Genomic DNA, 22,885 nt, shown 5'->3' on the forward strand with positions numbered 1-22,885 from the left:
GGCAAATAGCATCAAAGAGTTTAATACCTAAACACCCAGGAAGGTGAGTCTTGCACTGTCACAGTCTTTCCCATCTCTCTGGAGTAACTTTTGGTCTCCAAGAACTTCAACCAGCATCAATAAATACACTGACATTTCTAAACTGGATAAGAATTGGGTGCTGCACAGACAAAGGGCACAAAACCTGAATGTGACTGGGAACAGTTCCAGAGCTGTTCTGGCCCAGCTGGGCAAACAGAGGCACAAGCTCAGAAAACCTTGTAAGAGAGTCTGGTGATAAGTGGAAGAACAGAATGACAGAATGAAGGGACCAGAGGGGCCTGCCTGGTGCAGGGGAAGGGCAGGGAAGGAGACACCCAGGTCTGCAGGCAGCTGGGGTCAAAAGCCCCACCTCCCAGGGAACACAACTTCCACAAAGCTGACACCTACTCAGACACAGGGCAGGAGGCTATTACTGATAATGGCTGCATACAGGTTGTGGTCTCTTCCACATGAAAACAGAGTATTTTCTATTCAGACATAGAAAAGGTTCTTTAGACAATTCCCACGTGGTTAAATTTCTCAATATCAAAGTGCCAAACCCCAACAATGCACAAGAAGCATGAGTAAGGATGACAAATATTACTTCTGCTTCATTTCTTTACTGAAAGAAAAACACATTTAGCACAAACAACATCCTAGAAGAAACCCAGCCTGCAGTTATAAATCAGGCTGGTGGTTTTTGGCTTGTGCTTGCATTTCTTTAAGATTATTAAAATCCAAAAAACTCCAAACTTTATTTTTAACTTACCAAATATCAGTGCTAAGCCATGGGAAGTCCCCACTGCTATCAGATTTGATGCTGCCTGAAAGAGTCACACAGGAAGATTGAAAGTAGAAAAAACATCTTTCATAAATCCACCACTTATCAAGCCAAGTTTGCCAAAAGGGGAAGATTTCAAAGGTTATAACTTTTTCAATTTATAACTGAGAAGCACAATTCCTGCATGAAGACAGAGAGGTACTACACCTGAACAACCATCACACAGATTATCTCAAGGTCAGAGGGCTGCTTGTTCCTCTGCTGTTTGAAATTCAAATGCTCAGAGTGGTACCCACAGCAAAATTCCATCTTTTAAAGTCAGTCTCACTCTTTTGGTGTAGTTGCTGAGCATAAATACTTGGGATTTTATCCTAAATCAGCTGCCACTTCCACATCTGAACTCTTCTAAAACCCAGGCCAGTGTTGGTCCCCTGAAGCCAGTGCACAGCAAGCCAGAGACTCCAACTTCTTTCCATGGGGAATTAAACAAATCCTATTAAACATATCCTCAAAGATCCTACTGCACTTGCCAACCTGCACTCAATGAAATAAAACTTACTAGAAATCACATAATGCTGTAGATGTATTCATCTTGTTCTACTTTTTATTTCCTAACAAGTCTAAGTCAGATGAAAAAAATTCAAATGCCTTAGTGTCTGGATGTGTAAGTACAGGTTTTTGTTCTATGTCCATATCAGTTAGAGCAGGTTTCTAACTTCACTCTACAGTCTTTTGTCTTAGAAGTAACAACTTCTTCCTTTTCTTTTTAAAAAAAACAAACATATTTTCTTATGGGCTGCTGTTACTACAGTCAAAGGGACTGAGCACACCTTTAGTTCCTTTGTAAAACATTAAAACTCGCTTCACAAGGGCAAAACAAATATTGACTGCATTTCATCTCATTAAGATGTTTCTCTTCTCATTCTACTACAGGCAGTTTCACTTCTGACATATTTAGGTATGATTAGCATGCTTGACTTCAAAAATTCTGATGCAAATTGCTAAGCAAAAGTATCCTTCAGACAGCCTTTTAGTTAATGCTTCAGACAGAGACAGAGATTTTGAGCCCATTACTTGGAGTACTCCAGTAAAGTTTCTATAAAAAATTGTCAAAGCAGTAACTTGCAAAGAAGAAACAATTAGGGAAATTCAGTGTGCTCTACAGATGGAGACAGGTCAGGTGCTCAGCTAAGAAGCCCTGGTGAAGGTATAAAAAAGGGAGAGTGTGGGGCTCACTCAGCAGAGGGGCAGTGAAGGAAGGCTGGACTCTGCCCCCAGGGAGCTTTCATGCTGCTCTTCACACTTGAAAAGTCAAGGAAGATGCATTTATCAGTTTCTTAAATACTGCTTTAACAAACTGGCATGAAAACTAAATATACAATCCTTGAAAATTGTGAGAGTACTTACAATTGCAGTGGGCAAGCCAGCATCCACTTTGTCCTGGGGAAACAGGAGAACCCATGAGTGAGAGACACAACTCTCAGATCATGCATGTCTAATAATAAGAACTACAACACACCAAAAAAATCAACACCAGCTGCATTTCAATGGCCCCAGCAGGGCAGACAGCTGAGGGAACGAGGAGCTAGAAACACCCAGAAATAGAGAGGAAGCAGAATATCCTGTAATTCCACGTGAAACTTACTGTGCTCTTCTCAAAGAGCCATGTGCCTGTTGCAGACATGGAGCAAACCCAGTTCCAGCACCTTCAAGCACACTTTCATGTTACATGAACATTTCCCACCAAGTTTCATGACATCTAGCAACACAAATCAGTGCTAAAAGTGACCCACCACATCACTGCTGCAGCAAGTCAGCAAAGCCCTGATTCACTGCTGCCTAGAGACTACAGGTGAGTAGTGGATGCCCCTAACATGGTGTAACACAGAATTAATAGTAGGGCCAGACAGGAGATCTCTCACACACCCCAAAAGAGTTTGAAATTTTTCTTAGTGGAGAAGATGACACTTACTGCTGCAGACACTATTTGGGCAGAAATTCCTTTCAGGAGTGAGAGCCGGATCACTGATCCATGGAGTGAGAGAGAATCTGGGAGTTTTTTCTTCCTAAGGAATTAAGGAACAAGCAAAAAGCATTAGAGCAGAATAAAAGCTTGGAACTTTGCCTAACCCAGAGCCAAGCCAGCAGGTAAATTCTGCATACACCTGTAACTCATGCAATTTCCATTCTTCTCCTTGGGGCCACAGAATGAGGTAAGACATGAGATAATCAGCAAAGCCTGCTCTGCCCTGCTGTGCCTGCACACAGCTTGGTTTTAACTCATCTCCTGGAGCAAAAAAACTGACTTCCCCAAATAAATGGTCAGTTTCAAGCACATGTCTGCGAGCCTTAGAATTCACTAATACATCCTGAAAGAACACTTCAGCTCTTTCAGTGAATGAGGAAATTTAAGCCCATAAAGGTGAGTAACTGTGGAAAAATGCACAACTGGAAAAGGCTCATTAGGAGAATACAGACCCATAGGAAAACTGGGTGTATGGTAAAGAACAGCCTCCAATTAATACACAGCTCACTTCATATGAAAGCTGAAGTGCTTCTGTTTATGGAGAAAATGTCTTTAAAAACTAACTAGTGCAGGATCAGTTATTTCAAAACAGCTCTGGTAAACCCTAAAAGGCAGGACAGAGAAATTCCCCAGCAAAGCTGCAATTTTGTTGCCAAGTTCACACCACCAGAGAGCCAAATTCCCAAAACTAGCAGGGAAACATTGGGTTCTTCTCTCTCCAGAGGTGCACAACCAAGCAGTTCCCACAGAGGTTCATCAAACATGTTGTTAGTAGCTGGTATTATGACTAAGAACCCCTAACCATGGCAACCAGCCTTACCCAAAGGTGACAGAACACCTCCAGGTTTTTCTGCATACTCTGCTGGAAGAAGTTTAAGACACTTCAGGTAACATTTCTCTCAAATAATCTTATTTGAAAAAAGAAGGGACAGAGAGTCTGTACACCACCCTATGTCAACATAAACCATCAGACTTCAGAGTGTTTATATCCTGTGCAACTGCTCATGGCACACAAGGCAGCCATGGGAGTGGCTCAGGCCATCATTTGAGTCATTAACGACACACATCAGCATATTAGAGTTAATTATCACATATTAGATGTCAATATTAGCAGTCCACTCACAGAAGTGACAGCAGTTGCCTTTTACAAATAACCACCAGCTGCCTGCAGACTAGGTCAGACACCCTTTGGAAACATTTTCTCTAGAGTCATCATGATTCAGTGTTTTAAAGATTTCATTAAAATTTGGAGAAATTTAACTAATTCATCTCCCATAAAATGCTGTTATTGCTCAAACAGGCCAGCACCCTGTGCAACTACAAATCCCATCTTTGCCTAAGTGACCCTGGAGGAATAACAGTGTCTTGTGAGAAAAGGAGGATTTGTTTCTAACAGATGTAAGCAGAACCCTTCACAAATAGTTTGACCTCCCAGGGCATGAGGCTGCAGTACCTTTTCAGGTGTGTCCTGTCCCCACTGTCAGAGCTGGCCACAGAAGAGGTGTCATAGGAGTGTGCATCTGTGTTATCAAGGTTCAAGAGAAAGGGATCCTCCAAAATGAAAGACTCCTCTTCATCATCAGTCTGGAGGGCGAGAATCACCACAGCTTGCTAAATGTTCAAAATGCACAACAGCAGAACTGAAACACTCGCAAACAGCATCAGTTCAGCAGGGAAATGGAGAAGGAGGGCACAGGAAAGCCTCAGATTTAAAACCCAGAACTATTTACTACTTTACTGGGCTGATTCTGTGGAAGGTTTCCAGAAGTCACAAAAATCACCAAAGTGGGCTGGAGAACAAGGCAGCTAACCTTTATTCCCCAAATATTTTGTACTCCATCAAAACTTTAACTGACCTTTAACAGAGCTGTTTCCAAGTCCCCAAATTGCCAAGAGAAGGTCTAGAATTATTATCATCTGCTCCAGCACTTCACCAAGTGGCACTTAGAGCCCAGAAGTCCCTCCAGCTACACGAGAGTTGATTTTGCTCTTTTCTCAGCTCTTCTGTTTGCAATCTCTCTCTCCTTTCAGCCTTAGCCTGGAATTTTTTATTATAGTTTTTCAAAAAGCCCCTCTCCCTGATGTGTTCTAAAAGCAGTGCAGCTCCTGTTGGTCTCTCAGCACAAAGCCAGAGGGAGCAAACACAAATCAGCCCCAGCTGATGGCAAACAAGCAGGGAGCAGAGCAGCTGCCCCTCATTTCACTTAAACCTGGCAGCCCTGTGCTCATTAAGCAGCTCTTTCTGAACTGCAGCTATTTGTCTTTTTGGCTCAGACAGATTATCCTCTGCTAAAATCCATTTCAGAAAATGTTTTGCCAGTCATTCCCATCCTACATTTACTGACATATTGCAGTAAGGCTTTGTCTGCACTGATCTGTATTTTCTTCATTATTACCTCTCAAGTTTAAGACTTGAAATCTACTCTTTTGATATGGATGACACTGCCTATCCTTACAGTTTGAGATGACACAAATTAACTAAACTTCCACTACTCAAGGCACCAGTGGAAAAAGGACATAGCTACCCCTACTACTCCTCTTGTTTCTAGCCTGTCTCTGTTTGGGACACCTTCTATGTGAAAGGAACAACACAAACGAAGCTGTGAAGACTCCAGCTCTTATCTCCTCCCACAGCTTCAGAACTACTCTGAATAAGCTGCAATTACTTTTAACTAGAAACAGCTCTTTGGTGACCCTGATCTTTAATAGGCTGTCTAGACTTCAGGTGACTCTCCAGATCTACAGATGAATGTGCTTGGACTTGATGAAAACCTTTTATGCTGCAGCTGTGGATATTAAAAAAAAAAAAAAAAAAAAACTACCAAAATTCCATATCACACACTGTAGAGCAATTACTCCACTGAGTATGCACCTGCTAGCTATCAGCATCAGGAAACCATGAAACTCTACAATTTTGTTTTCCAGGAAAAACACAGTAAGCAGTAAGAATAGAGGAAAAGGAGCATGAGCTGCCTCACCCGAGTCCCCTGTCCGATGGTTCACTCACCTCATTTAGGATGCTCTCCAGCGTTGGAGGGGTATCAACTTGAGGAATGTCGAATTCTTTGTCGTCAATCTGTACATCAGAAACCACAGCCTGAGTTTAGGTTGCCTACTCCGCCTTCCAAACAGTAATGAAAGCCACATAAAAGCAGCTATGCACACACCCTCTGCGGGAAAGGAGGCGAGAGCTCCGGGCAGGCTCACACACAGCTTCACCTGGCTGAGCGAGGATAATATTTCCTTCTTGGAGGCTGTGTGAGACTTATTTCCAGAAACAGTCATAGAACACTTCTGATGTTCTGAGAATAAACGCGCTATTGCATTATAAAGAGCTTTGCAGCAAGAGTGAAATTAGTTGACTGACAGTGTACCTGCTACATGAGGCACCCGCCATACAGAACTTTGGAGGTTGTTGATTTTTTTCCTATATACAGTGAAGCACGCGAAATTTACAGTAAATGACAGTGTCACCATACAGAAACTGGCACAGATGAGCCTGAGACCCACCCCGCCGAGCCTCCCTCCCTCCCGGGTGCCTGAGAGGCCCGGCCCTCCCTCGCAGGAGTCTGAGGGGAGCCGCCGGCTCTCCCTCCCTCCCTCCCGGGCTGTGTGAGGGCTCCGACCGTCCCCGCGGTGCCTCAGGGACCCTCGGACCCTCCCTCAGCGCACCCCCGGCCCTGCGGGGAGCGCCCGGGCAGGCACAGCCCCCACGGCCCGGCCGTGCCGCCTCCGCAGCGCTTCGGGACGCACCAGCTCGCTGCGAGAGTCCAGTTCACGGTCGAGCTCCGCCACGCTCAGCCGGTGCACGGGCGGCTCCGGGCACGGCTCGGCCTCCGCTGGCTCCAGGGCTGCGGCCATGGCCGGGCCGGCTGCGGCGGGACTCGAACCCGCGACCCGAGCCGCCTCCCCACGCAGCCGCAGCGCGGCGGGGCCGCCCCCGCCCAGCCTTAAAGGGGCCGCGCGCCGCAGGTGGGGACCGGGGGGACACAGAGGGACACCAAGGACACGGAACCGGTGCTGCTGCTGCGGGAAAACCTTGTATTTATTGAAAAAGCTCGCATCTGCTCCACGGCTGTGGTTGTCATCCCGGACCCGATGGGTGCGTCAGCCTCCGAGGGAAGAAAATGAACGAAATTAACAATAGGCGCAGAAAGGAGAGGCAGAGACCAACATCCTTCACGCCCCTTCATCCCATGGTGCTGCAGCTAAAGCCAGGAGCGTTTTGCTTCGATTCCCCATATTCTGGAGCCTAAGATTTGGTGTGCACAGGGCCAGGATGCAGTATTGTTCCAGAAAAAAAATGTCCCTTTTAGGAGAAGATGCAAAAGCCTTTGGGAATTGATGGCCAATTTTAGACAAGGCAGGAGATGGTATAAGCAGATTTGGAGCCCAAGCACTGTGTTTTCTTTTAAAAACCACCTGGAAACAGAAAGCTATGTGGGGTCTCCAAGGGCCCTCTAAGGGCGGGGGGGGGCAAATATAAGATAAAACACATTGGAAAGATAAATACCCCCAGTTTCACAATGCCAGACACCCAAACTATGGGTATGTGTCAAGGTAACTCTCCCTGTAAGATCCGAGTCTCTTTTAGTGCAATACAACATCTCCCCATGTGCCCAGGTGGAGGAATGGCCCCTCTGGTGTCCCAGCAGCAGCTGGATCCCTGCTGGGGGTTCCAGCTTTTAAAGGTTCCAACTCAAGGCCCAGAGAACATCCTACACCCGTGCCTTGCCTTACCTGTTAGTCCTCCCCACTGTTCCTCCTGAAGGGGAGCTGTGCTTCCCTGCTCTCTGGAGAAGGCTCTGTCTGGCACCTAGCAGCAAGAGCACATGGATGGGACAGGAACACCCCACACCTCCCCTCCAGGTGACCCTGTGCCAGGCAGGGCCCCACATCCCAGCTCCCCCTCCTGCTGTCCTGGGCCAGGCCAGCTCACAGGGACAGCAGAGGATCTGCCTCTGCAGGGTCACCTGCTGAGCTCTCAGTCACTGCACAGCAAGAACTGGGAGAAGAGCATTCCCAGGAGCAGGCCAGCAACATCAGCAGAGAGCTGAGCTGCAGGCTTTAGAGATGCCTTAGGAGCAGCAGGTCACACAGAGGTGAGACACTTTTGCTCCTGAGAAATGTCATGACTTCAGACCACACACACAAAGCCAGTGCACATCTACAGGTGTCTGAAGCTTCAGTGACCCATTACCACCACAGGCTCTCCTCCATGGAATCCCTTCCTTTCCCCTGCCAGCTGTTTCAGGATGGTCTTCTGCAGCAATGGTGCATCTGCTCCTCTTACAACAGCCACTAATTGTCCTCCCTGGAAGGTGTGGAAAGCAAATCAGTCAGCAAGTGCACAGGTTGTGTTCTCTGGGCTCTGGAATTCCCCTCAGCAGCACATCACCCACACTATATGTACCAGGCCCTCCTCCCCTCAGAGCTGCTCTGCTCCACAGCAAGAGGGAAACTTTGGAACAACATGCTTTGTGCCCCCTCATCAATCTCAGGATGAAGCAATGCAGCTTGTGAGAGGAGTGAGCTCCTGCAGAAGCAGCAGGCTGAACCTGAAGGCTCCACAGGGCAGCACAGTGGCTGTATATTCTTATCTGCACAGCATTTGATTACCAGCAGATACAGAGCAAATAAAATTGTTCCATAACACGTTAAAGAAATAAAACATCCTCCCCAGAGGTCTGTTGTTCCCACTAGCACATCATATTTATTGCTATGCAACCACTGGGAAAATATTTTCACTCACTGTATAAAAGAGAAAGACAGGCTCACATTGTCCTCTGTATTTTTCCAGAGCATCAATGGAATCAACTTCAGCCTAAAAGGAATATAAAATAAAATAGGTGTTTCTAGAAAAGCTTTTCTGCTCCAGAGGGATGCACAAACAAGTGCCTGGACTCAGACACCCTCAGCTGGCTGGTACTCACCCCCCACACAGGAAAACACCTCTGGGCCCTAGACTTAGGGGACAAAATGACACTGGTAAGAAGCAGGGGCACAGCCAGCTCACAGCTCACTTCCAGAGCCTGAGAAGCAGGCAGATGTCACCTGCAGGAGCTGGAGCAGCACTCCTGTGGGACAGGGATATCTATTCCCAGCAGCTTGCCTGGGTGAGTCCCAGAGAAAAAGCCCGAACAGTGAATTCAGGACTCCTGCCCATGAGGCTGAGAAGTGCCAGGAGGAGCTGCAGAGGCAGCAGAGACAGGAGCTGAGCTATGAGAAACCTCACTGTCCTCAGCTCTGTCCTCAGTCCAAGCTGCCACCAGAACACAGAGTCACCATGGCTGAGGCAAGGAGGGACTCATGAAGGGCTCCAGCCCCAGAACCTGCCCAGGCCAGGGCTGCTCTCAGTGACACAGGAGGTTGTGTCAGTTTTGAGCTTTTCCAAGAATCAGCTCTGCACAGCACTCTGGGAACTTGCCCAGTGTCCTACACTCCCACCTGAATACTTTTCTAATACACACCCAACCTGAATACTTTTCTATTTACTTGGACCTTTCCCTGCTGCAGCTTATCCCATTATCTCATGTCCTGTTCCTGTGTTTCCCTGACAGATGTCAGTCTCTGCCTTCTCCATCCTCCCCCACTGGATATCTGTCCCTTTTCCTCTCCAGGGTGACCAAATCCAGCTCCTTCAGCCTTTCCCTGTACATCAGAGGCAATGTGTTAATAGCTCTGTCTAATGTAACTTGCTTAAGTAGAAAATCTAGAAAGCATAGAGCAGTTGAAGCCTGAAAATCCTTAATTATATGAATTCTTATAGATATGCCCAAGATTCTGTATGTGGCAAGTTCACTCCCAGCAGCTGCAACTCCTGCACTGCTATGGTTTGGGCTAAATATTGGAAAGGGAAGTGATTTCAGCCCTTGGACCTCAGCTGATTTCAGAGGACTGGGTATTTTCAAGCAGTGCCAAGTGAGATCTTACCACAGCAAAATGCAGGAGATTGCTGCCAACTTCATTCTTGATTTTTTGGAACAGATTCACTACTGGTTTGCATGGGCCACACCAGGCTTGAAACACATCAACAACTGCAAGCAGGAAAATGGGTCAGAAGGAGGCACAAATGGGTCAGGTTAGACACAGACCAATAGACCACGTGCTAGAAGGGCTGGATTCAGCTCTGAACTGGAAACCCTTGCAAGGTTTGAAATGCTGCATCAGAGGACAGAATTACATTACAAAATAACAAGCCAAGAATAATGTGGAGGAGTCTCAAGTAGAAACATGGACATGGCTGTGACCTTGGAGATAGCAGATTTCCCAGGGCAAACTGCTGCAGAGGTAGAGCACATGAGGTTTTCCCAAGAACCTTGGGAGCCAGGGCTGTTCCTTGTGCTGGGGACAGTCCTGTTCCAAGCAGTGGAGACTGGACCAGCACTGCTTGGATTGCAGGATGACTGTCCCACATAAATGAATGTCCCACAACCTCCTGCTGGTCTCAACTTGGTTAGAATATGTTTTTTCTTCCATTCAGGGTAAGGGGCATGGAGAGACTGGTTAAACATCCTTAACACCAGTAATTTCTAACAGTCCTGGCATCCTCTCAACACAGAACAAGAGCAATTCAGTGTGCTGACCAAACCCTTACCAATGAGTCCTTTGAGACACAGCACTTCTTCCCAAAGCTCCTGGCTAGTAATGTTAATCTGTGTGGAAGATTGAAAAACACAGTAAAAGCCACAGTAATTCATCAGGAACTACCCAGTTGCTGCAAACATATTGACAAATCACTCCAGAGGGACACAGCTGCCTGAAGAGGCATTACCTGAGCACTCAGGAAACTCCTCTGACTGTGTTTCTCTCAGGATGTCTCACAAGGTCCAAGAAAAGGCAGAGGGAAAGGGCAGCAGCACCCAGCCAAGGGCAAGTCCTCCCCTGTTTAGTGGCACTACTGGAACAGTGGCTGCCTGGGGGTCCCAGGCTCAGCTGAGGGCCCCAAACTGGGATCCCAAACCCACAGCCCCTGTCAGGGTCTCCATCTGCCTGCCCAGAGTTCCAGCTGAACCACACCTCCTTCAGGCCTAGTCCTCACAGGGCTTATGAACCACCTGATTCTCCAGCAGCAGTTTCTCACCTTGCCTGCACACAAACTCTACTATTTGAGATGTTTCAGCCTTGATAAACTAAACTAGCAAATACACAATTTCCATGATGTCTGGGCATTAGAGGGTGGTCTGAACCCAGCATGTCCTTACCTGAATTCCCTGCTGTTACCTAAAGACTTCCAAAGCACAGTGAGCAGAGAACACAAAGTTCTAGGCTGGGAAGGGCCTGTGGAGTCCTTCATCTAATCTCCTGCACAAAACTCAGCATTAGATCAGCTTGCTCAGGGATTGACCCTGTTAAGGATGCCCTAGACCATTCCACACACAGCACCACCCACTCTATTATCCCACACTCCCAATACTGTTATTAGAAAGGATACAATCCTCCACATTTTCCCCATCTTCCAGGACTTGCCCTTCAGGATGTACTTAGAAAAACAGAGCAAATTAAAATAAAAAAGGCTTCTGGAGAAATACAAGATCTGGTTTTGCTCATCCTGAACAATGAAGATTCCCGATTCCTTCCTCAGTGGGTATCATCAACCCCAGCTACATTGAGACTGCAGTGGAAGACAGTAACTTGCACCAAGGCCAGCTATTTCACAATAATTACACAAATGGGCATTAAAGGGCTGCTAAAATCTCACAGCCAAGAATTGCAAGAGTGGAAACTGCAGTGCAAATGAAATGCCCTCTCCCAGGTGTTCAGAGCTGTGTCACTGGGGGTCACAGAGGGCAGTTTCTCCAGGGCCTTGTCTCACTCAGGGAACAGGGAGCTGTTCAGACACCTCTGTTTATTTGCCTGTTCAGCACATGACCCCAAGCTTCGTTTTCTCAGAGAACACCTGCAGAACTACAACATTTAATTATTTATTCCCGGTGGTGGGACCACCCTCAGAGTGTTCCACAGAATGCTAATGAGTGTAAATGATTTATCACAGTATTTTGTGATAATGAATTTGGCCATAAGTTCAAATGCTGGCACTCTTCAAGGTGCTTTGCTAATTTGGATATCCTGAGGCTGCTTGGACTTGGCTTTTCTCTAACAAAAGCAGATCCCTTCCAGGACATCCCCTCATGTCCTACACAGGTTCAGCTTTCATCTGCAGATGTAAAAAATCCCAGCTGTGCAGATGTAGACCTGGATTTCCCTTCAATGCCAATGGGGCACAGTCTAGTTGATGTCAAGTTCCCCATCCCACAGGAACACATCTGGACAAGTAGCAACAGAAACTGTTCCTACCTTCATACAGTGCCCCTCTTTCCTGGTTACACATGTTCACATTTCCCAGTGTAAACAGGGAAGAAGCAAGGTCATAGAGCCCGTAATAGCTTTCATTATTTCTCTCTTGTGAAGACTGAACTGCTCTCAAAATTTGGAGCAGATCTGCAGAACCCATTCTTGGTTTTCAATGTTTTTGTGTTGTGAACTACTCTTAAAACCCCCTTCTCCCCATGAAGTAGTTATAAAGCATCACTAGGTCACCTGTACAGTATAAACAGGAAAAATTCCTTTACACATCACTGTGAAAATAGATTATTCAGCCTTTGAGTCTTTCTTGTACCTTCTAGCTTTTCTACCTTTACAGCAATCTGTCTGAATACATGACCTGGTCAGAAACATCCAGTAATTCTTGCCATCCAGGACATGTGCCAGCCCCACACAAACTCCTAAAATGTCCTCTGAGCTATTAATTTACAAAACAGAGGTATTTTGGTCTCTGACAGCAGCCAAACCTGTGCTAGGCCCCAACCACAACCTGCAGCAGCTCCCTCTGCACCCCACAGCCCTGACTGGGGACACATGTGACCTGCAAGGTCCTCCCACATGTCCCGCCTGCCTCCAGGGACGCCTCTTCCCCACAAGGACCTCGCAGTGGAGCTTCGCCAGCAGAATCTGAGATACCCCAAGACTGAACTCCATCCTTTGCACTTACTGAGAGTTTACAATGTCTGCTAAAGGCCTGGCTGCTACTGACCTGCAGCACTACCTCCTTTTTCTTTGCAGCCATCCTTCTGCACAACAGGGTTCTTTGAGCAGCTGTCCCAAGCACAAAGTGCTACAGATGGCTTCTAATCAACCTGGATCCAAGTGCTGGCCAACCTGCACCACAGAGAGAGGTTTGTACCAGGCTCTGCTGCTCCAGCCCAGGACAGCCCCGACAGCAGAGCTGCAGTGCCCCAAACCCGGACTCACCTTTGCTCACACCTCCCCCAAGAGCCGAGGTGCTGCTGCAGGGCCTGAACTGCAGCTCCCTTCCAGGGCCTTGTGCAGCAGCTGGCAGGACCCCAAGGCTGCCATGGCAGCGCGGGCATTGCCAGGGGAGCGTCAGCCCAGCCCAGCCCACTCCCCCCTCCCTCCCCCGTGGCCGGTGCTGCCTGTAGCTCCATCTCCCCTGGCACTCCGGGAGCAGCAGCTGCAGGTGGAGCCTTTCTGCCTCCTGTGCCTGCCTCGCCTGCCCAGCACCCCCAGCCCAACACTCACCCTCCACTCCAGTCTTCCCACCTCTCTCCTAAGCTGGGGGCTCAAAGCAAGGCATGGATCCAGCTGTGAGCTCGCAGCACTGAGCAAGGGTGGGCCCTCCAAACAAGCTCAGGTTGTGGAGGTCTGTGGTTTTCTTTTCCTCTCTGCAGTGAGAGCAGTGCTGGTGCTCAGCACCCCTGGTGATGCTGTTTAGGCAGGGCTGCTGCTCTTACCCCATCCCTTCCCACACCTGGGCACACTGGGCTGCAGGGGCACACCTTGGAGCTGCTTCTTGTCACACAGCACACAATGTCTGCTGGCCTGGTCCTCCAGCTGCTCACCATCCTCCTGGCTGAGGATTCAGGTTTTGGTGCATCAAGGCCCCCACAACATCTCCTTTGGTGGCAATCAGCCTGCAGAAAAGCCCTGATGATTTTGACCACCACTTGCAAACTGATGGCTCTTGTGCTCACATTTCAGGATTACCAAAGAAAGCCCTTTTAAAGCCATTTTCTACTCTTCAAGAACCTAATCTCAGGCATCTCAATTATTCCTCTGCTTGCTGTGTCACTGCTTCAGCAGTTTTGTGGAGGCACAGCATCCACAGCAATGGGTAAAGTCTGTAAAAATAAATTTAAAGAAGTGTGAGATGTTTGCCTTTAGAATATCCTGACACAAACTGCTTTACACAGATTACTTGGCTTCTTTCACTGCCACAATGCAAATCTGTGACTGGAACAATAGCCATGAGATGTTTTATTTGATTTTCTGTGTGAGAAAGACAGTCCAAATATGGAATGAAAGTGGTGGGGAGAGCCAAGGGTACCATTGTCTGACAGCTGGTGTCCCAAATGCCCTGCTCAACTTCAGTCTGTGGCAATGTGTAGCCTCTGAAAGGAGGACTCCCATCACTAGACCCATGTATAAAGAGAGGACATACTTATCAACATCCATCAGAATGGCTTTTCAGCAGAGAAATGGCCCAAGAACAGCAGAAATCCTGGTGATTCATATGATGTCCAGACAAACTTTGCTTTGGTTCTGGTAAGCAATCCTGGAATTCACAAGCTGCTGCTACCTCATTAAGTTGGGAAAGCTCTGGGTGACCAGGAAAGTCTGCCCCACTGATTCTCAGGCTGTAGAGAAGCTGACATAGAAAGCTCATATTTCTTCAGGAAGCTGAGAAAAAATCTAGATGTTCTGGTAAATTTCTTTTTATTTACAGTATTCTTCTTTTTGTACATACCTATAGCAACATCAAAAATTATTCACAAATTTTAACTGAATGTAAAAAAGTTCTCATCCAACAGTTTGTCCTCTCTATACCTGTGGAAAACGTCAACTGTTCTCATGCAGCAACAAGATTGTCTGAGCATTGGTTTTTAGTTTTTCTGGCAGAATCTTAGGAAACCACCTCAAAAACTGTACAGAGATATACTTTTACTCACCTTTTTTCTGAACACCTGTAGGCACCAAAGTTCTATAGGATCAAACTCACATTGGCTTTTAGAAATGTGAGTTGGGGAAGGATGAGAAGAGATACATAAGAACTCGAGCTCCTAAACACAGGCAGGAGTGCAAATGGAGCAGGGAGATGTCCACTGGACAGTTTGGCATTTACAATAACTGCCTCAGAACTTTTTTCTCAGTTCAAGCAAAAATATATTTGATTGAATTTTATAAACAAGACTTTGCTTCTGAGGTACTGAGATTTAACAAGTTCTCACATATTTTTACTTTCCCTTTTGTTCAACCCCCAAAGTCCATCATGAAACATGTGCAGAAGGACATTAAAAACTGCCAGTCACTTACTGCAATGCCAGGGGGGAAAGTGTCAGGTGCTCACTTTTATTTGTCTTTGAGAGTGGAAGAAGTTACATGAAATGCAGATATTCTCCTTTGCAACCAAGTGATAACAGTTATCTGATATACAGCACATTCAAATTCCAGGCCAAACTGTGGTCATATTTTCTGACACAAAGAGTTACCTTGGAAAAAAAGTAAGGCTGTCATCACAATTTGACCTTCTGATTAGAAATAAAAGATTTAGATAATTATCAAAATTGGTTAGCAAAGTTACAGACTTCTCTTCTTGCTGCAGCCTTCCTGAAGCTCAGTGTAAGAAAAGAAGGATTTGGTTTAAGACATTGGCTGCAAACTCTAGTGCCTGTTAGTGCTATGTAAATACAGTGTCTGGAGAGTCTGACTATGAACTATGGTCTAAACTGAAACCAGAAAGGAGACCTGGGCAGAGTCAGAGCCCTGAACTGCCTGAGGGCTCTGCCATTCCAGCCTGACCTCACACAGTCCCCTTCACTTGCACTTGTGTTTCCACCTGCTCACTTGCAGGCACCATTTCAAGAACATCTGGACAGTCCAGGCTTCTGGATGCAGTCACACCCCACCAATTATCCAGCAATCTAAATCCATGCATGTGTGTATAGCTGCATATATACAGAAAATCTGGAGCAACATTACTGAGTATAAAACAAGACAGAACCCACAGTTTTTCCATCCCTTCCCCAACTTAATGCACCCAGTTGATCATTTGTGGAAATAATTTGGAAGTCAATTAACTATTTGTGAAGATAAAGGATGCAAAACAAAACCAATCCATTAATCCTGCTTGCCAGCTCCTTCTAGTCTCTGGAAGGTGTAACTTCTGCAACACACTTTGCTCCACTGATATCAGTGATCAGCAAATCCTTCTGACCATGAACAAGCCAATCCTTCAGCAATTAGCTGAGCAAGTTCCTGGCTGGCAAAGCAAGTGCTTATTCCTGCTGATCTTGCAGCCACCTGCTCCTTTCTGAAAAGCATCAGTCATGCTAACCCTGAAGTATGAGCTTGTTTTCTAAAAATGTAAAGAAACCCAAACCCAATGCAGCTGGCCCATTCCATGGATTTGAGCATGTCATGGATACCAGGTGACTTTGTATTGTGGCAAAGAACTCTTGGACCTTGTCAGTACAGAATGTGCTGCTTGGAATTTGGAGTCTATTGTCTCCCTCTATTTTTCTCTTTAAAAACAAAGTATAATGTAAGTTAAGCTGAAGTTCAGAAATGCATATATTTTACTTAAAAACATTCATCTCTTCAAAATTCAAAATAAACTTTATGGGATACAACAGTTTGGTTTTTTTTTTAAATAACATTTCATTCAAACGGTATATAATTCATTGAAGTATTCGTACAGCAAACAATGGTTAACCCTTGAAAACCTGTAGAAAAAGATTTTCACACAAAAAAAAAAGGAAAACCAAAAGTGAGGTCTCACACCCACACACTCAGCCCAGCACACACACGCACTCGAGCACCCACGCACCCACACAAGGCTGCAGCAAAAGCAGAGAATTGGAGGCCCAAAAGGAAAATGATGACTGATTGTTCTATCTGAGAGTCCAGGTAGCTCAGGAAAAAAAAACCCAAAAAACCAAAACAACCCCCCCCACCCCGAGTCCTCTGAGTAAAGAAACTACCTCAAGAAAATTCTCAAGTGCACTGGAGACCTGATCATTCAAACTGTTTCTGCAAAGCAGCTCCCTGCACCTGAGAAAAATGCAGCCCAAGGTGACTTGTGCAAATATAAGGAGTCAGGAGTATCTCCTGCTATTCCTTAAGTAGACATGAGGGGTGTCCATAGATTCAGTTAGTCTTTGATCATGCAAGGTACTGCTGGAGTGCTGTCTTCGCCCTGCAAGAAAGAACAACCCATTAATTACAGGAATCTGACTTCAGCAGCAGCTTCATGGGCAGGCCCAGAATGTGCCAGCAGAGAGGGAGGGAGGATGGCTGAGGAAAAGGCTCCCACACTTTGGAAGGATCTGGCCCGTGGTGCAGAAATGCTCTGTGGGGGTTGTAACTGTTAAAGAATCCCCCTGGCATCCAAGGATAACCTGATCCAGCCAAGGACACTGGATCCCAGCACAAACAGAGGCACTCCCAGCATGGTGGGCCTTGCAAAATCCCACAAGAGCAGGAACTGAAGAGCAATTGCTTTCTGTAATACAGGTGTACCATGAAAAGCAGGTCTTTGACCTGAGAAAACAAGGAGTGTCAACTCAGAATATACTAGAGGCACATTGGTCCTGTCAGGAATCCTGTAGGAATACTGGTCCCACCAAAAGCATACAGTGAGGTGAGTGGGAGGAAGGAGCCAGTCTAATAATACAATTTATGTAATCTAATATTGCACAACATTTTTGTTAAAACAAAAACACCTCCCACCAGTCTGGGGTTACAATTCCATCATCATGTGGGCTAATTCTGAGTTTCCTCCCACCTGAAGTGAGACACTTTGCTCTTGCTTTGTCCCCCACAGCTCCCAACCTGCTACCATGACCTTAACAGACTTTTCCAGGACCTGACACAACTCATCAACACAGAAGAAGATTATTTATTTGTTTCTTCCCAGCTTCCTGCTGTGATCACAAGCCATAAAAGCCATAATAGCTCAGGGGGGTGCTGGTGTGGCAGCAGTGGGATATCAAAATGTTCCTGATGACCATTTTCAGGGCTAATACTCTGGCATAGATTTTAAGATGAGAAGCCCTAACTTTACTACAAAGATGTCTAAAAGCACTAGAACATCTTTCATAAAACCAAAAATACCAAATTTAATGCATTTTAAAAACAACTGCACAGTTTTGAGTTGTGTTGTGTGTGACATCTTTCAAAGATCAGATTTTCTCCTTTGTACAATAAATATGGGCTGTTGCTAACTGTAGGTGGGATAATTGCAAAAGGTTAACATAAAACCCCAGAAACTATCAGTAACTGTTTTGGTTTTACACGTGTTTGGGAAGCAGCCAGATGATCTGTGTGGATACTAACACAGGTAACAGCACAGGTGTGTGCAAAGTTACTGTTGGGCTTGATTAGTTAAAAATAATTTGATTGAGATCAACAGCTGTGGTGATCCTGCATTATCTTCATACTCACTTGTCACACAGATTGGGATCTGAGGACTGACTCAGTTTATGTAGAATATCCACCACTCCCATGTCCCGGAGTTTGTCCTGGCGCTCCTGTGAACCTGCAACAACAACAACAACCCCGGTGCTGGGAGTGGCACCAGCGCCAGGGTCTGCAGGACAGCAGGGAGGGGTGGGAGCAGGAACCAGCTAAAGGAGGGGTGAGGAGCAATGTCCAGCTACAGCACAGCCATGCAAACACTCCCTCAAACTCCCCAGGGAGCTCCAGCTTCTTTTGCTGTGCTCTGTTTGCACATGTTTGGAGCCAAGAACATCTTGAAGGCAAAAATCTTGTTCCTAAGGTATCCTGACTTCAGCAGTTTTATTCTCATCTCTGATCTCACAGGATTTGGATGCACAGAACATTCCCCTGGAGGTGTTTCTGAGCCTGACTTCTGCCCTCTCCTCCTCTCACCATATTCACACCTGAGCAGCACCATCCTTCAGCCTCCTCCTGAGGTAACCTCCCACTCTGCCAGGCCATGACTTCTCACCAAATGCCTTATCCATTGCTCCCAGTTCCACCCACAAGTCCTTTAACTGGTTTTGGCCCAAGCCACTCAAACCAACTATACTGTGGAAAATTTCTTTGCCAGAAAGCCCCTACTAATCCATTTATTCTCTCCAGTGAACCTGTTCCCTCAAAAATTGAGTTTCTACAGCCCCTTTAAGATATGGAAGCTCTTACAAGAATTCTCATTCTCTCCAATAGTTTAGAGACTTCAGAGAAATGCTGCAGGTGAAAACCTCTCCTGTGTCTCTCCAGCTCCTCACTGTGTCCTTGTGTCTCCCCCAGAGAGCTCTCTGCATCCTCCTCAGTGTTTCCTGACCACTCCCACATTCCATACTACACCTATGATAATGTTTCCCATTACACTTTGGATCCCACTGTACTGTGCACTGCAAATATTGATTGCTATTCAACAAAAGCTTTTTGATCAGGATAGTAACTTGTCTGTGCATTAAGAAGGAGGGGTTCTTACCTTCCTCTTCATTCCATATGAGATTAGATATACAGAACATGGCAGCAAGCTGTAGTTTAGCATTTGAATGACTCTAAATGTAGAAAAATAGAACTCAAGTTTAGAAGAAGAAATTCAGAAATTCACAATACTTGTATTTTGGCATTCATTATGTAATAAATAAGATAGAAAAGCTGGGATTAATTCTTGTCTACAACTTCTCTCAAACATAGGGCCATAATATAGGGCACTTGAGTAGTGGTCAATCACTTCCTTCCAAATGTTTACTGACATCTTCAAGATACGCCTTTTCCGAGTTCATTAAACGTTTTCTATGTAGATGACATCACTGCAATGTTTTTATAGGAAATAACCCCTGGATTTTCCTTTTAGTCAGTTCCTCTGTACACCTCTGCCATACAGAACTGCACTTACACCCCACTGGTTATATGGAAATTAAATGCACGATAGTAAGTAATTCACAAAACAAAATCCTAAAGCACTTTTCTTCTTTTCAGTCCTGCAAAAGACCAACACAAATCCTTTAAGAGAAATCCCCCTTACCATGTAGTATTTGATTTTCTGCAGGATGTCATCATTGGTCATAATCAGTTCTTTTGCTGTTGTGCCATCTGCTATATTGGCAAGGATACACAATGTCTGAAAGAGAGAAAAACTGGGAAGTTATTTGGCCCCAGATCACATCCCATGACAGTCTCTCTGACAGCTCTGAACTCGGGACAAACAACTCTTTTAATTAGTTTTAATATCTTTAATCTGGAGTTTCCAGCTTGCTCACATCTAGGGCCAATGCCAAGGAGTCACCAGCTGTGGGGAGCAGCCCTGGCCAAAAACATTCATCACCATTTTAAAATGAAGAGCAGCATTCATCAATTCATTGCCAGAAAGAACATTTTAAGTCTCTTATGGAAATCTGCAACATATAGGAAAGAAAAAATGCCCCAGAATACAGAGCAGTCTGTTCTGTAGCAGTGGCTGGGGGGAAAGGAAAAACAACAAACCCCAACCATTTCCACCTCATTCTTAAGGCCAGGAAAAGGAGAGACAGAGGCCTTTCTGCTCATCTGGCAGAGGAGTCATTTGTTTTCAACAAGTCTAATCACAGCTGTCACCTGCAGAGGTAACTCCAGCTACTTTTGCAGCTGTTTTATTTCTTTAAAATTACAGAAGCCATTCCCACAGGATGCCCTTGAAGCACCCTGGCCCACACTGGCACTGCCTGCACAGAGTTTTGACAGGCACAGCCCCTTCCCTGGCTCTCAGGGTCACCAGCAGATGCTCCACAGGCTCCTTCCCAAAGAGCTCTGGAAGAACTTGACCATCTTTTCTGGACATGCTGGAGGACACTGGAGCAGGATCAGGACTTGTATGTGCTTGTGGCTAAGCTGCACTACACTGTGTCAGCAGCTGCAGAGACTAATTACTTCCAAGCTGCTAATTACATCCTGATGAGGCCAGCAGTGACAGAGACAATCACTGTCCTGCAAGCAGGGGTTCTGGTGTGCAGACAGGTACTTCTGGATCTTGAAATAAGAGCCAGCTGCACCACAAGGACCAAGGAAATGCTCAGTGGATATAGCCTCCAAGCTCCAAAGCCCATATTCAGCCCCAGCCCTTTCCCAGAGCATTTCCCAGGTGTGCTGGTTCTCCTGTGAAATAATTCAGATAGGTGTGGCATGGTGAATAACCTACAGCAATAGAGGCCATTCCTGTCACCACAGCTTTAGCAGGAAGACCTATTTAGAAACACACATGGGGTTAATTCTCAGCTGTTTCAGACCCATGGAGTCACTAAACTTACTAGCAAGAGTCTTTGGGGATTTTTTTGCTAACTTTGCACTTTCATTGCCAAAGGAGGCCTGTTGGCCTTCAGCCTATCCTTCCCTGAGCAGAGATTCAGACCAGCTCTACTCCTACACTCATTTCCCATGCTGTTGGCTACCCATATCCAACCTAAGCCACAGCAATCCTCTGGCATCTCCCACAGCTCCTTGCTGCCCCCATCCTTCCCCACATGAGGAAGAAACACAGTTCTCCCACTACCTGTCTCATCTGGCACAAGAGCTATCCAACCAAATCCTGCCCAGCTATCCTCTAACTGCTGCTGTCCTTGTACATTGGCTCCAGGATGCCATTCCCTGCTGGCCATCTCCTCTTTCCCTCTACCTGTCCTCTTGCAGATTGCCTTTTTTTTTTTAATTTTAATTTGTCAGGCCAGGTCCCTCCCCACTTTTTCCTGGGCTCCACCAGGATGCTCTTTTCCCTGCTAGTGCTTCTCTTCTATTCCTACTGATCCCTTCCTGCCATGCAATGGCCCCAATTTAATTCTTCTGCTCTCACATCCCTCCTCTTTGCCAAACCTACATTTGCAAAACCAATCTGAATTGAGTTCAAACAATTTTGTAACAATTCATTAGAAAGAAAAACATTCTTGTAGGTACTCAAGTTATTCATCTGACAGATCTCAGTAAAATATTCACAGCACATTATAATCCCAAACAAAAATGACATGATGTGAACAGTAAGCATTCTTTGCTCTTATATTTTATTCTGCCAAGACAACACAAAACATAAAAAGTACCTACCTGCTCTTTGACTTCTATATTGTGCTCCCCTTCCAGAATGAGGGTCACTGCTTGCATGATTTGCTTCCCATGAGTGCTCATTATGTGGTCTATGTGCTGCCAAAGCAAGGATGAAATACATTTAGTGTAACTCCCCAGATAAGGAAGGGACACTCCTGCTTGAATCACTCCAAGTGAGGAGTAGCAACACTGCACACAGAGCACTGCTCCCAAACCAAGAATTCATCACAGCAGAAAGACTTCAAAACATTCTCCTCCATGTCTGAGAGAGCATCACACGGGCCTTGGTGGTGCTTTCCCTGTCACCTGGAGAGGTGACACTGCTGTCCCAGCTGCCAGGCTGAGGCCTGAACCCTGCTGACCCAGGCTCTAAATGTGTGATCTGCAGTTGGAAACAACCACTTCCTTCTGATAACCAGGGGTAATATCAGAGAGGAGTGAGAAAACTGATGTTTCTTCTCTGGTATTTGCTACTGTTGCAGGGACACTGTGGCCAGGTCCAACAGCCACATTTACAAAGCCTTAAAGAGGGCAGAGAAATAAGCCAGATGCATTAGTTATTGTCTGGGAAAACTGCCCTAAGTTCACAGGGTCACAGCTCAAAGGTCACTTTATGACAGACTATGAACACCTACACTAGAATAAGAGAAAAGATTAAACAAGATCTACTGGATTAGTTGATACCAAACCTTGGGAGTGGCAGCAAACAGGCACCAGAGATGACCAGCACACTGCACACTACAATTCTTTTAAGACCTCAGGGATTCTTATAGGATTTCTTAAAATTGCTCATAATGGGATTTCATTGGAAAGCTGCTGAATGAGTTATTCTGGAGTGAGTTTTGGGTAGAGGCTGAAAATGGCTGGTTCTGGCTCTAAAACCTGCCACAGGAAGCAGTGAAGCTGGCACATAGCTCCAGATGGAGAACACCTTAAGTGACAGTGAGAGTTGTCAGGGTGAATTCAATGAATGACAGGCTGTTAAGTATTTTTTCACA

At 45.9% G+C, this 22,885-nt stretch overlaps 3 protein-coding genes across 9 annotated transcripts in view; all 3 read right to left on the reverse strand.

Moving 5' to 3' along the window:
- Positions 1-6,765, reverse strand: part of VPS8 (VPS8 subunit of CORVET complex) — a 64,305-nt gene extending 57,540 nt beyond the window's left edge. Inside the window, exons 1-6 of the mRNA XM_071437355.1 lie at positions 6,582-6,765; positions 5,836-5,904; positions 4,282-4,412; positions 2,775-2,868; positions 2,210-2,242; positions 791-845 (exon numbers count right to left, since the gene is read on the reverse strand). Coding sequence (XP_071293456.1) covers positions 791-845; positions 2,210-2,242; positions 2,775-2,868; positions 4,282-4,412; positions 5,836-5,904; positions 6,582-6,689 — 490 coding nt within the window. The 5' untranslated portion in view covers positions 6,690-6,765. The remainder of the gene's footprint in view (positions 1-790; positions 846-2,209; positions 2,243-2,774; positions 2,869-4,281; positions 4,413-5,835; positions 5,905-6,581) is intronic.
- Positions 6,766-6,778: 13 nt separating this feature from the next.
- NME9 (NME/NM23 family member 9) lies at positions 6,779-13,199 on the reverse strand. Of its 3 annotated transcripts, none has more exons than XM_071437359.1 (8): positions 13,080-13,199; positions 12,862-12,986; positions 10,426-10,483; positions 9,762-9,865; positions 8,607-8,652; positions 8,029-8,142; positions 7,569-7,644; positions 6,779-6,940 (listed from the first exon to the last, which is right to left on the reverse strand). In XM_071437359.1, the coding sequence occupies exons 2-8, from the start codon at positions 12,892-12,894 to the stop codon at positions 6,913-6,915; spliced, it is 459 nt and encodes a 152-aa protein (XP_071293460.1). In that variant the 5' UTR covers positions 12,895-12,986; positions 13,080-13,199; the 3' UTR covers positions 6,779-6,912. The 3 variants fall into 3 exon arrangements, with proteins under 3 accessions (XP_071293460.1, XP_071293459.1, XP_071293458.1); XM_071437358.1 differs by having other exon boundaries at positions 6,825-6,940; positions 8,581-8,652; XM_071437357.1 differs by lacking the exon at positions 6,779-6,940 and having other exon boundaries at positions 6,951-7,644; positions 8,581-8,652.
- A 1,345-nt stretch (positions 13,200-14,544) lies between these two features.
- The window catches only part of ARMC8 (armadillo repeat containing 8), a 62,829-nt gene continuing 54,488 nt past the window's right edge, over positions 14,545-22,885 (reverse strand). For all 5 annotated transcript variants that reach the window (XM_071437363.1, XM_071437360.1, XM_071437361.1 and 2 more), the window contains 5 exons: positions 21,888-21,983; positions 19,846-19,941; positions 19,303-19,375; positions 18,288-18,381; positions 14,545-17,040 (listed from right to left, as the gene is read on the reverse strand). In XM_071437363.1, coding sequence (XP_071293464.1) covers positions 17,007-17,040; positions 18,288-18,381; positions 19,303-19,375; positions 19,846-19,941; positions 21,888-21,983 — 393 coding nt within the window. In that variant the 3' untranslated portion in view covers positions 14,545-17,006. The remainder of the gene's footprint in view (positions 17,041-18,287; positions 18,382-19,302; positions 19,376-19,845; positions 19,942-21,887; positions 21,984-22,885) is intronic.

Source organism: Agelaius tricolor, unplaced genomic scaffold, assembly GCF_023055355.1.
Source record: "Agelaius tricolor isolate 1412-34295 unplaced genomic scaffold, bAgeTri1.0.p SCAF_12, whole genome shotgun sequence".
Taxonomy (NCBI): domain Eukaryota; kingdom Metazoa; phylum Chordata; class Aves; order Passeriformes; family Icteridae; genus Agelaius; species Agelaius tricolor.

Excerpts from the sequence above, each read along its gene's own strand:
- NME9 (XM_071437357.1), bottom strand. The coding sequence starts at position 12,894 with ATGGCTGCAAAGAAAAAGGAGGTAGTGCTGCAG. Across the intron at positions 10,484-12,861 it reads AAAAGGAGGTAGTGCTGCAG|ATTAACATTACTAGCCAGGA; the intron begins GTCAGTAGCAGC and ends TCTTCCACACAG. Across the intron at positions 9,866-10,425 it reads GTGTCTCAAAGGACTCATTG|TTGTTGATGTGTTTCAAGCC; the intron begins GTAAGGGTTTGG and ends TCCTGCTTGCAG.